Below are 13775 nucleotides of genomic sequence, written 5' to 3'. Positions count from 1 at the left end.
TGGCCACGGCAAATATTCCCATTCCCACCCGCAAATGCTGAGTTTTATTATTGACTGCCGATTTAAATTTCATAATTTTAAAATTTTAATTAGCCATTAGTTAGCCATCTTTTAAAATTTTAATTAGCCATCTATTAGAGTTTTCATTCATTTAAAAATGTGAGTTATGTATTATTTTCAATTTAAATTTATAGTAATGTAGTTAGTAATGAAGTTTTAAAATACGTAATCATCTTTTTTATTATTATTAACAGATGTCTTAATTCAACACTCAACGGAGAGTCTGGGAGTTGAAGTCCTTGTTAATCCTACTGTGAGCACGCTGAAGCAATGTGTCACTAATCTCTTCTCCACCTCAACAGGACACAAACACCTCATCCACGCTGGATACACATTCGCTGGTTCTGGTTCATGGATACTGCAAAATGGCACTTTTTCTTTTGATGAATTCCTTGAAATATTTCAACAAGCTGATGTCCAGAGTCAGAAACGTTGCAACATTAACGTTCATTGTGCTGAAGTGGGACCATGGAATGTCACAAACTTCGCCAAAGATATTTTTACTAAAGTAGCCAATGTAACTCTTAATCCACCAGCAAAAGTCAGTAATGTTCCGGGATCTGTGTATCTCATCGATTGTTTGAATAAAATGCTCAACTCCCAAGCACTGGAGGAGATGATGGAAGCCTCTCCATTAGTAGGAAATATCCGATTTAATCGACCTACACTTTACATGTTTCCGGCAGGTCAAGGAGACTGTGCCTTGTTTGGCATTAATGGATTTAACATGCTCATTGATGGTGGGTTTAATAGAAAACCTTGTTCTTGGGAATTCATACGCCACTTGGACAGACTTGATGCAGTTTTAGTTACTCGTCTCTGTGAAAATAATCTTTGTGGCATGTCCACTTTGATGAAACGCAAAGCTTTGAATAATACGTATCCTCAGATTGGCTATGTGTTCTGCAATATTGCGGAAGGCAAAACTTCGTCTCCTAAAGATGAGATGGCAAAAGATAAAGACGATCTAATAGTAAGTGTTGTTAACGAGGGTCACAACTTTATTCAAACCCTCAACGAGTTGAAACTGAAACCTCACCAATGCTGGAGAGATTCTTCTGTTGAACCTTTTGTTCTGTATCACAAAGTAGGACACGGTACACTTGAAATGCATGTTCTTAGCCCACCTCGAGATAGTAAAGAAATGAAAGAATTCCTAATGGAGTGGAGCTCTTATAAAGAAACCTTTTCCTGTATAAAATCTGGTTTAAAAGGTAAAATTCTTGAAAGCACAATTCCATTATCTCATGCTACTTCAATCTGCGCGATCCTTGTGTGGCGTCCTGCCGATCCAAAAGATACAATCACTAGAATTTTGTTCCCTGGTAGTGCACCTCAAAATAAAATTTTTGAGAGTTTGGAAAAGCTGAAATCTCTTGATATCTTGAATCAGCCAGTTGTGACTAAAGCCTCCCTGACCAGCATTTTAGTTGCTAAACCTGTCAGTAATAAAATTGAAAAACCTGCTTCCAGAGCATCAATTCCGAATCGGAGGAACACTGCGTCTCCAGCTTTGTCGGTATCAAGTATTGCATCTAGAAACGGAGATGTTGGTGGCTTTAAAAAAGATATTAAAGAGACGAAAAAAGTAATTAAAGAAGTAAAAAAGGATATCAAAGAAGTGAAAAAGGAAGTAAAGAAGGATATTAAGAGAGATTCTGGGATCAAAGAACTTAAAAAGGATGTTAAAGCAGATGTTCCTCAGAAAAAAGAGGTCCCTGCAAAGAAAGATACAGCTGTAAAGGAAACCAAAAAGGAGACAAAAGAAGTTAAGAAAATAGTAAAGAAAGAAAATAAAGAAGTGAAGACTGTAGCCGACAAAAAGCCAGAACTGAAAAATATATCGAAAAAGCCAGATATTTCAGGAGTCACAAAATCTGTTACCGAAGTGAAAAAATCACCAACTGTTAGGAAGACTACGACACTAGTTAAAAAGGACTCAGGCAAACCATCTGCTGCAGTTAAAACAGTGGAAAATAAAAAACCATTATCAAAAGTTTCTGAGCTTAAAGCTTCTAAAGATATTAGTAATAAAAAAGCTGTTGAAGCTAAAGCTGTAACGAAGACGAAACCGAAAACCGCATCTCCCGCCACCAAAACAACTACGAAACCAAAACCTGCTGCTGTACCTAAAGCTGGCAGCAAAATGACGAAAGCGGTTGCTGCAAGTTCTGTTGTTGCTTCAGCAGTAGCTGTTACTGTTGCTGCCTTGGAACTTAACGAGAAAAAGGAAGAAGTTCCTGACGAAATTGATGAGGAAATCGAAAAAGAAGTTGAAATTCTAGATGAGCCGAAAGATTCGGGCGTTAATGAGAAATCAGAAGAGGAAGTAAATGTATCTCCTTTGCCACCGGAAGCATTGTCACCAACTCCTTCAGATTCTGTATCTTTGACACCTTCAGATACATTGTCATCGGCGCCACTGGAAACAGTATCTCCAACGCCTCCACTCGCTAACGAGCCTGTTTCGACTGAAGAAAAGGAAGTTAATGAAATCAAAGAAATTGAACAAGATATTATTCCATACGACAAAGAATATGCTCCAGAAGGTGACGTAAGCAATGATGATAATGAAAAACTGGAGAAGGAATATGAAGAAATAAATCCAATAGAAATCGAACTCGCCAAACAACAATCAACTAGTGATTTGATGGCTACATCTTTCGTTGCTGAAAAAGACTTGAATGGCTGCGAAGTACAAGAAGAAGTCATCACTGAAACCAAAATTGTTAACGATGAACTGGTACCTTCAAATGCAACCAACTTTGAAAATAAAGAATTGGAAGTAGAGGATGTTTATGAAAAAGGTGCGGATGAAGATATCGAAAAATGTGATAATTATCAAAAGGAAGAACATATTGAAAAGAAAGAAATTAATATTGATAACCAATTAGCTGGTTTATCTATGGAAGGAAGCTTTTGCGCGGGAGTTAATTCATACGAGAAGGAAGAAAATACCAATGTTTCCGAGGATAATTTGAAAAACATTGTAGAAGACAATGTTTCAGATGAAATCAATGTTACCGATGCTACTGCAGCTAAAGAGGATATCACTAAAGACTATCAGGACGAAATTCCGAAACAAAACGATGAGACAACTGCAAACTCATCTGAAATATTGGAAGAAGAATATCGTACTAATGTAAATGATGAAGAGATGATTACTCACAAGAGCGAAGAAACAATGGATGCTTTGGCACAGCATTCGGAAGATTACAAAGATGAATCGCATGAACAATTGAATAAGAACAAAGAAATAGTGGATGAATTGGTACTGCAATCGCAAGATATTAAAGATGAATCTGACGAACAGTTGCATCCTCAGCATGTTTCAGAGTCTAATATTGAACAAGAAACGTCATTTGAAGTAAAGACTGATGAGCATAGGAATCATCAGCTGTCCACAGATTTAGAAGTCAACGAAGATAGTAATATCATATCGCAAAACACAACCGATGAACAGTATGATAAAGAATCTGATATTCAGTACTTAGAAGAATCCATTCATTCTCACTCGAATTTTGATCAGCCAATGGACATCGTTCACGATGTGGAAATGCAAGAAAGTTCTGTTGATGAACCAGAAGAAATTGTTCGAAAGGAGTCTTCCGTTTCGATAACGCTGAATGATGAACCTGAGAGTGATTACATTGATAGCTTGCGAAGAAAAAGTGGAACTGAATCAGAAGATGATGTAGATATACAAAATTACATGACAAAAGAGCACAGAAGTTCAGTGGAACAAGATAAATTATATGTTAAGCAGGATTCTGAATCTGATGACGAAGATGTAGTTAAAAGCCCAACACCACATGCGGTAGTTGACTATGAAGGACATAATGATGATATCATACGTGAGAATAAAATCAACTCAGATGAAGAGTACGAAACTCTACATAATGATAAAGAACATTATGCAACTGAGAAGCAAGACTTTGACGAGAAGGATCATGATTCAGCTGAAGAACAAGACACCGACGACGGTGAAATGATTAGGCATCCAACTCCACCAATGAAGTATAGTGAAGATGAAATGCGTGATCCTATTGGTCAACATTTTATCACTGCACCTGGACTGAAAGAGCAGCCTGATATAGCAGAACCACTGTATGAAGAAACTGAAGACAGCAGATCGGATGCATCGCCAAGTCCAGTTATAGATCAACCTGTTTTCAGCAATGCTGTCGAAGCAGATTTTCCGGAATTTGTAACTGTTTCAGGCGGAACTACTCCATCAGAACCCCAGTCTCCTAAATCTACGCTTGATTCAAAGAAATTTGCCTCTGAGTCTGGAATGATGGAGGTCTTAAGTGAACATGATTGCTCCGAAAGTTCTACTCATAGTCCTTTGTGCCAAGAAAGTAATACAGCTTTTGATCTGCAAGTGAATGAACATATTTTAGGATACGAAAGTGAATCCAATCTGAATAATAAAATTGAACAAGCATCGGATGTAAGCGTAGCAGATCTAAAAGGTAATGTAGACGATCAGAGCAACGACTTTGGGGTAAAATGTGATACTTCTTTGGGTATCGAAGAAAATCTAGATACTCGTAAACGTGATGCTTTCTCAGATGATGAAATCTGCAGTCAAACAGATAAATCTGAAACTCACAGTGAAGAGAAAACTGATAGTGCTACAGATGACAAATCTGATGCCCATCCTGACGATAAATCCGATGCCCACCCTGACGACAAATCTGATGCGCATCACGATGACAGATCTGATGTGCATTCTGATAAATCAGACGCTCACTCTGATGATGGATCTGATATCGCTGATGATAATAAATCTGATGTCCATCCTGATGATAAATCTGATGTGCATGATGACAGGTCAGATAACCAGTTTGACAGAAAATCGGACATTTTGGAGGATAATCTAGGCAATACGGCTGATATCCATGAAGATGAGAATACACAGTTCCATCATCCTGCTGAAAGTGAATTTGAAAGCAGCCAGAAATCTAACATTCCATGCGATGTATCGCATCGAGATGATGATAGTCTCTTCACTAAAGAAAACTTGACTGAAGATGTTCCTGATGTACAACAATATGGTGAGTTGGAGAGTTCTCATGATAAAACGATAAACATTCACCATGATGAGGATGAGCTTATCAAGAACAAAAGTGATATACTTCAAGAACACGAAATGCGTATGAGTGAAGTTGATGCATCGAGAGTTGAAGATGATATCCAAAGTAATACACATGCAGATTTTGAGTGTGGTATATCGAGAGTTGGAGATGATGTTCAAGACAATACTCAGGCAAATGTTGAGTGTGACAATTTAGAAGTTCAAACTCAGAATGAATTAGATTTTCATAAAGGTGATATAATGCATGATGAATTAAATATGTATGGAGACATGAATTCCGTTATCCAGGGTTCAGAAGAGATCCAAAACCATGACATAAGTATTCAAAATAATTCAGAGATCTCTACTAAGGAACCTAGTATGCCAGAAGATGGTCCAGGAACACAGCTGGATCACTTCATTGTTGATGATGGAGTAAAGAATGAATTGAATAGGGAAGAGATGGATGCAGAAGTAAATAGGGATTTGGAAGACCATTTTGATAATGCTTGTCATAGTCATTCAACAGTTGAAAATGAAGTTAATCAAGAATCAGGTTACAGTGAAGTATATAAAAATTCAAATGAAGCGTATTTTGTGAAAGAGGAATACGAATCTATAACATCATCATCTAATGCTACTGAATTAGATGCTCCCGGAGAAGATAAATATGGAATGACAGCTTCTGAAGAATATGGAAATGAAATGACTGTGCAGCGTACTGATCCTGATGAAGACGTAATTCAGCAAAATGCTGAAAATTACTCAGTAACAGAAAGTAAAATTCTTTCTAAAGTCACAGAAACTCATCAGTATGAAGCTGTGTCTAAGTGTGAGGAAAATACTCACATCTCGGACGAAACTTTTATTGAAAGCTCATTTAACAAAAATGTAATCTGTGATCAATATTCCGAGTTTCCTGACACACTTTCAGAAGAAACTAATATAGGTCAAGCAAATTTCAGTTATGTAAGCAGCAAGATAGAGACAGTAACATCCAGTAGCACTTACGAAGACACAACTGCTGTTGAAGAATGTGTTATTAATAGTAAAAGTGATGATGAAGTGAATGAGAAATATGCTTTATATTCGACAGAATCACTTGTTCAAGAAAAGGATGCAGAAAATTCCACATCTAGCAATGGTGTTGAAAGTACGTCAATGAATTTTCCTGAAGCATCTCATTTCGATGTGCCCAAAGAATTGAATTCAAACATAAATGAAGATGTTCATTATTCTTATGAAACTAGCCATTCAGAAGTATATTCACAGCTATATCAAGGCAGTGATATCGTGAGCGAACACCAAGATGCAGGTAAGATGAGTCAGAGCAATGGTTACGATATTGCCGCAGCTGGGTTAAATTTTGATGCTTCTCTTCCCACAAGCTCTGTTGCCGATGAAACTGCAGAACCGTCTTTCAGAACCGTCAATGGGAAAGATCAATCAGCCTGGGATCATAGTTCTTCAGAATATGAAACACACGTCACAGAAACTAGTTCTATCCATACAGAAGCGTACACAATAAATACAGCTGAAAGTTGTGAATCAAGCTACATTATTAATTCACGTTTCCATTCCGATTCTCCTGAAGATAACATAATGAGAAACGATTCCTCTCCAGAAGTTCCCTATCCTGTTGATACTACAACTCCGTTTGCAGAACTGAAAAACTCGTCAGAAATTCATACGGAATCGTACGTTCATTCGAAAGACGATTATCCTAAAAATATTAATTTCTCAAACGCAGGTAGTGTTCCTTTGTCACCAAACAATAAAACACGCAATTCTAATCATGACGATCCTTATGGTGAATCATCAGAAGATGAGGACAGTTCTTCTTTACCTGGAACAGTATCTCCCTATGCTTATACCAATAAGGCTTACACGAGAGAGGAGGGAGATGTAGATGGAAACCATATTTATAAAGAATCCATTGCTTTTGAACAATCTTCTGAAATCATCAAACAGGTGGAATTTGATGGAAATAATCCTCAACCTTTAGAAACGCATCAAATGGGATCTGTTGTGAGTAGCTTCTCTCAAGGTTATCAAGATATACAATACTCTGGGGACACAAACTATGATTTCCGCTTAGAAGAGTGGGGAAAACCTATGGGCCTGCCCACTCCTCCTGACAATACACAAAAGACGCTTACGAAAAAGACTGATAAAGCTGTTACTAAAACCTTGAACAAAAGTGATGCCAATGGCAAAGCTTATTCACCATCTGTTTCAACCAAATTGTCTTCCCCTCTAAAGAAACCCAAGCCTAAGACAGCCAAAGAATCTAGCATCTCTCCTGTGTATGTTGACCTAGCGTATGTTCCTCATCATGGTGATCCTCAGTACTGCGACGTGGAATACTTCAAGAAGATCCGAGCACGATACTACGTTTTTAGTGGTATCAATCCCAGCAAGGAAGTTCTAAATGCCCTTTTAGAAGCAAGGAAAACTTGGAACGAAGATCTAGAAATAACCATCATACCGACATATGAGACGGACATCTTGGGCTACTGGATGGCCCAAAATCAGGACGACTTAGCCGAGTATTCAATAGAGGTTGCTCCTTCGGCGAGTCGGTGTACCGTGAATCTTCAGGATCATGAAACTAGTTGTGCTGCTTACCGTCTAGAGTTCTAAGGAAATGACTTATCAAAGTTTTAAATTGCTTCCGTTAATGGGTGCTTCTTTGTTAGCTTTCATCTTCAGGAAAGAAAGTTTTGAATCAAATGAATAGTTAAAAATCAATCTCAAGGTAAAGGGACATTTCCTGACTTTTATGTTCATTTGTGACACCCAAAACAACTGTTATTTTCGTTACTCTAATTAGGCGTTTTGAATGAATATTTATCTATATTTTAAGGTTTTTTTCAAAGTAGAGTACAGCATAATCAATTTGCATTTTTGAACGAGAATACAATGTAAAAGATACATTATTCAACTTGTAATGTTTCACGGCATGCTTACTTAAAATCTATTTTAAAATTTCAATGAACTATGTACTCTACCTTGAAAAATTCCATTTAGTGCCTAATCGAAAGAGTGAGAAACTTATGTAAAAGAATTTGCAAGAAAAAAATATCAAAAGTTTACTTAAGGGCACCCTGAAAGTACTAGTCCAGTGAAATTATTCTCAAATTAAGAAAAATCTTGATGTTTCTGTAGGATTTCCTATTTATTTTCACACTGGTGGCTGTAAAATCGGATTTAAAGATAATGAAAGATAAAAACTTAGTTGCCTTTGTCCAAACACTTTTTTTTTTTTTTTTTTTTTTTTTTTTTTTTTTTTTTGTCATCTTATTCTTTCGAATAATGAAATATCACTGTGTGTTGCAAGGGAAATGGAAAAAATTTGCATTTCCTAAATAGTCTAGTAACATTCCCAAAACATATACTGGTATTTAAATTATTTGTTTGCATTTTATTAGAAGAAAATGAGATTAAAGATAAAGAACAAAAGCTTAAAAGTGCATCAAACTGAATGTCTTTGGTAGTCGTTTGAGAACGATTAAGAAGAGAGAAATACTAATTTAAAAGATGTTATTTTCCTTGTAAACAATGCATTGTACGTATATAAACATATAAGGGTAATTTTTCTTATGATTAGATTTGTTAACACTTTGTGCTCTCCGGGTGCCTTTAAAAATATTTTAAACTTCGAAAGAGGTTGTTTTGCTTCTGGTTCCTTTGAGGCAATGTTGATGTTATTTCTTTAATAAAAAGAATGTATTTTAGTCGTATGGAATTTATCCTATATACACTTCATATTAGTGTCTGTGTTGAATTCTTACGGAAGAAAATTATTAATCTTTTATACCAAATACGAAGATTTTTGTGATGTACATAAAACTAAATTGTGGTCCTTTAATAAATGAGCATGAATTTCACAACACAAATTTTACTTTTTCACTTGTGCTTACGCTTTTTTAACTTTTGCATTTTTATTTGATTTTTATTAACTTTTTAATACTTACATGTGAGATCGTTTGTTCCGATATTCTTCAATGTTCATTACTTCAACTGTTGTACTGATCATGCATTAGTTTTTATTCATATAATCATCTGTAAAAAAAAATAAAAAAGACAAAAGAAGCTATTTTTAATTGAATTTTATCTGTAGGAAGTGAAGTTTGAAAGTTATAGTGTATTTCTTTTATATACATGATTTCTTTTTGGTGTCAGACATCATTTTGATGCTGAGAAGAAAAACTGCTTATAAATCTATTGTACCTGTATATTGATTTTTATAAGAAATATTAATTAAAATGTTTTAAATTTATGCATCTTCGTCAAAAGTATCGTGCGAAGTGACAACATTTTGCTTTCTTTAGCTGTATGAAATCTTTATGGAAATGTTTATAAGAAAGTTCTACTGATAAATTGCCTTGGTAAACTGTATTTCGAAAGGAATGTTCTTCAGGGTAAAAAATATGTTTAAATGGTCACCAAAAAAATTTTTAAGAAATCATATGAATAAAAAAACATTTTAAACTTATTTAGTTTTTATGTTTGCTAAAAAAGTATTTTTAATTTTTTTAATCGGTAAAACATCTATTTTGTTGACATTTCGAGAAAAAATTTGTTTTTGTTTTCATACTTCGAAAAAACCGCCATTTGTTACTAGAATTCCGACATTTTATTGTTTTTGCTTTGTATAGTTAGTAGAAGCATATTGTTAGTTAATTAAAATATTTCGAGTTAATTAAATATTAATTGAAAACAGCTCACTTTCTTGATTAATAGCTTAACTATTTGGAAATGTGCTTTAGTTTATTGAAATGTGAATACTGCTATGCCAGATGCATGTGAGATGCCATCCTGAAGTATATAATATATTCTTTCCTCAATTCTGATCTCTTTTGTTCTAAAATAATATTTTCATTTCTACAGTATATGTCATTTAAATAACTTTTTATATTTACATACTTAATTCATCTATACCTTAGTTACAATAAATTTGGTGAAAACTGTTAATTTTTATGCTATGTAATCCTAACAAGTTAATATTTCTTGAAATTTTAAGGGACCATTTAATTGCCTATTTGTGAAAGTATATTTTATCCTTCACTTGGATGAATGCGCTAAATTAAAGCGAGTACACTTAACGGAGAAATAGCAGCTTCTGAAATGTTAAGGCATAAAATTGTCTTAAACTAATTAGTTGATGTTGAAGTACGCTCATATGCCACGCACGTGAAAGAATTTGAAATGTCTAATTTTTCATTTTCAGTACATTCTAGGGGAAAAAACTAATATTTATGATATGTTTAGTAATTCCGAACTATAAATTATTCTATGTAAATTCTTTATGTAACTTTAAAGTATTATATGTATTTGTTTTTGATATTTTGATATGCATATACATTTTTGTATTAGTGCTAGTCAGTTTTGCTTTGTCTTTTTATTGAATTATATTTATATACTTATCAACTGTTTGCATCTATTTTTCTTTGCCGGAGAATTCCAAAGATCAGTTGAGTATTCCTATTTTGTATTTGTTCAGCTGAATCAATAATTGAACTGATAGAACTATGTAGCGTCAATCTCTTCCCCCCCCAAAAAAAACTGCATATTTTTAGCTAAACCCAATATTGTAAACAGCTTATATTCTTAAATGCTTCTCATACGCTTTGTAATTGAAAACTTCCATAGGAATAAGCGTATTTCATTTTAGAAAATAATCCGAATTCGGCATAAAATACTGTATGCATTATCAAAAGATACCAAAAGAAATGTGGAGGTGGTAAACTTTTTCTTTTCATAGAATTTGTGAACAGTTTGGCAGAATACTAATATTTTTGAGATTTCTGATTACATTTTTATACGCAGTTATATATATTCATCTTTACGAAGCATTCTTCGTATTTATGTATTCAAAAGTTCGATTTTATTCTATATTTTGTCCACTTTTCTTAGGCAGCCAATCACGGATGGTATACTTTTTTGTACATCAGTAAGATCAGATTCATTGAATGGCTGGCTATGAACTTGATTTGTGCACGGTGGTTTCCAGATGCATTTTTAAAGCGGAAGAAATTTAATTTTCATCTCGTAGAAATAATGTTTGAGTGTCGATAAGCAGACGATCCTTCAATATTTTCTTTGATGTTAAAGTAATTTAGAAGTAAACCACATCTCTGTATAAAAAGTATCGATTCTCTTGAGTATTTCATCTTTATCATAATGTGTTAATGTAACTTCAGTCAAATATGATCAGTATTTGGGAGCCACTGGTTTACAGGAAGCCATTTTTAATATTTTCTACCGATGGTCTTGTGTGTGCACTGTATTTTCAATATACCTTTCAATATTTGTTTTTTCGCTGATGGAATGTAATTTAGGGTATTTTAATGATTAGTGTGTTTTTGCTAAATTATTTTCGAGGTAATCTTTTAGATTTATATACATTATATACACATATATTTACAATTTTTAATCTCTTGCAAGGAAATACTTGAGTGTTACCTTTTAGATGCTTCTTGTCATCATATCCTTAGTTCAAGAAAAGGCATTAAATGATAGCTATGCAAAAGTACGATTTATGTATAGAATGATAGCTTGTCGAGTTATTGCGAGAGAAAAGGAAATAACGTGATACAAAGATTTTTAGAACTATACAGGAACAGGTATTTTAATAATATGATGTGCCAAACCACGTAAGCGGCAATACATTTAATTCTGATCAGTCTTTCATTATTATTCCCACTGAAAGCAGACGATAATTTTTATTTTTGTCTTCTGTATTTCAGTCGCTGCTTACGTTGGTTTTACGTAAATGAGTAATGCCTTGAACTTCAAAATCACGAGCTTTAGAACTGTTTTGCTTTAGTTTATTTTCCTTGCTAGCTGATATATTAGATTAACTCAGTGTCTTGCTTAGTGTGAAAGATTAAAGAATCTTATTCGCTTTTCAGGCAGTTTATTACCATGCAAATGTCAGCTGTAGTTACTGTAGAGTATTAGGTGAAGTGAAAAAAAAATGCCGCATGTATGCTGTTACTGCCCAGAGCTTCTATGTTGTATGCTGAAACAGTGTCACCAAAAGCAATGTATTTGTGTTTCATTTAATGTTCTGCGTATACTTCCTCTATCAGAAATGTGCGAGCTTATGCTAATTCTGCAGATTTACTATGTTTGTGAAATAATTATCGAATATTAGGCAATAAAATTATGTTCTGTTTCAAAAGCCTTTTTTATTTCAATTTTTATTATTTGCTTCTTCCTACGACTGATCATATCGTTAATACTGAAATGTGTTCATTAACTGTTATTTTTATCAATGCTAATTAGTTTGAAACTAGAAAGAAAACATATGTTTTAAAATAGTGTATAAAATTACTGGTAATATATTTCTCAAAATATTAATACAGCAGAATAGCTCGCAAATGTCTGAACTTGTTTTTAATATTCCCAATTTTCGTTATCGCATGAATGGAAATAGAATTCCATAAAGAGGGATATTCATGTTGACTTGCTTTCATGTTTCACCTGACATTAGTTTTTGCAATATTTTTAAATATTATGCTTCTTGTATGAATGCTCTGCGGGCACTGTGATGTCTGTTGGCACGTTTTATCTGCGTCCTTCAGCAAATTTTTGACGCGTCTGAACTGTAAACTGTACGTTGTTAAATAAAAGTTCAGTGTAACTTATAAGACTTGTCTCTTCCTATTTTATTTGCTTGTGCTTGCAAGATGAAAACCATTTTGTTCTTTATTTAAACTGAGTCAACACTTCTTCAATAAACTGATCTGCACTCAATAAAATTAGACTATATGTCACAAATGCAGTTTAATGACAATTTGTTAGAATAACTTAGTTTCACTTTTGCTTAATAAACTGGCAGCGTAAAAAACAAGCGCCAAACGATATATTGGCGAGAGAGGATTCTACCTATGTTTTTAGATGCGAAAGAAGTCTTAAAAAGATTTTGTAGTTGCGTTGTATTTGTGCTTCATTCTTTTCAGCATGTTATCTTCTTTTATGGAATATACTCACGATAATATTGCATAATAGGTAAGCTATTTAAAACTTAGGAATGAATCTCTTTTAAGTTCTTTATTTCAACACTTCGATTTAAATGTTTGTAAAGATTATTAACTTTGATTTGCATTCTATTTGTGTTCTATCTTAGTTAAGCAAACTCACTAATTTATTAAATAAACATTTTATAGTTATTCTAACTTATGATTTTTTAATAAAACTGTGCTAAATAGAAGAGAGTGTACTCAAACGCCTTAAGTGTGTTAAATTCAGTGTAACTTGTAAGACTTGTCTCTTCCTATTTTATTTGCTTGTGCTTGCAAGATGTAAACCATTTTGTTCTTTATTTAAACTGAGTCAACACTTCTTCAAAAAACTGATCTGCACTCAATAAAATTAGACTATATGTCACAAAAGCAGATTAATGACAATTTGTTAGAATAACTTAGTTTCACTTTTGCTTAATAAACTGGCAGCGTAAAAAACAAGCACCAAACGATATATTGGCGAGAGAGGATTCTACCTATGTTTTTAGATGCGAAAGAAGTCTTAAAAAGATTTTGTAGTTGCGTTGTATTTGTGCTTCATTCTTTTCAGCATGTTATCTTCTTTTATGGAATATACTCACGATAATATTGCATAATAGGTA

General features: G+C 33.9%; 1 protein-coding gene across 1 annotated transcript in view; it reads left to right on the top strand.

Moving 5' to 3' along the window:
• Positions 1 to 12798, top strand: part of LOC118198996 (uncharacterized) — a 268560-nt gene extending 255762 nt beyond the window's left edge. The window contains exon 3 of the mRNA XM_085816208.1: positions 255 to 12798. Within this exon, the coding sequence (XP_085672334.1) occupies positions 255 to 7783 (7529 nt within the window). The 3' untranslated portion in view covers positions 7784 to 12798. The remainder of the gene's footprint in view (positions 1 to 254) is intronic.
• Positions 12799 to 13775: the final 977 nt, after the last annotated feature.

The sequence above is a fragment of the Stegodyphus dumicola genome, chromosome 4, assembly GCF_044657685.1.
Source record: "Stegodyphus dumicola isolate Sdum_Otavi_A_Nest chromosome 4, ASM4465768v1".
NCBI lineage: Eukaryota > Metazoa > Arthropoda > Arachnida > Araneae > Eresidae > Stegodyphus > Stegodyphus dumicola.
Note: the sequence above shows the minus strand (reverse complement) of the source record. Positions and strands in the feature narration are given on the sequence as shown.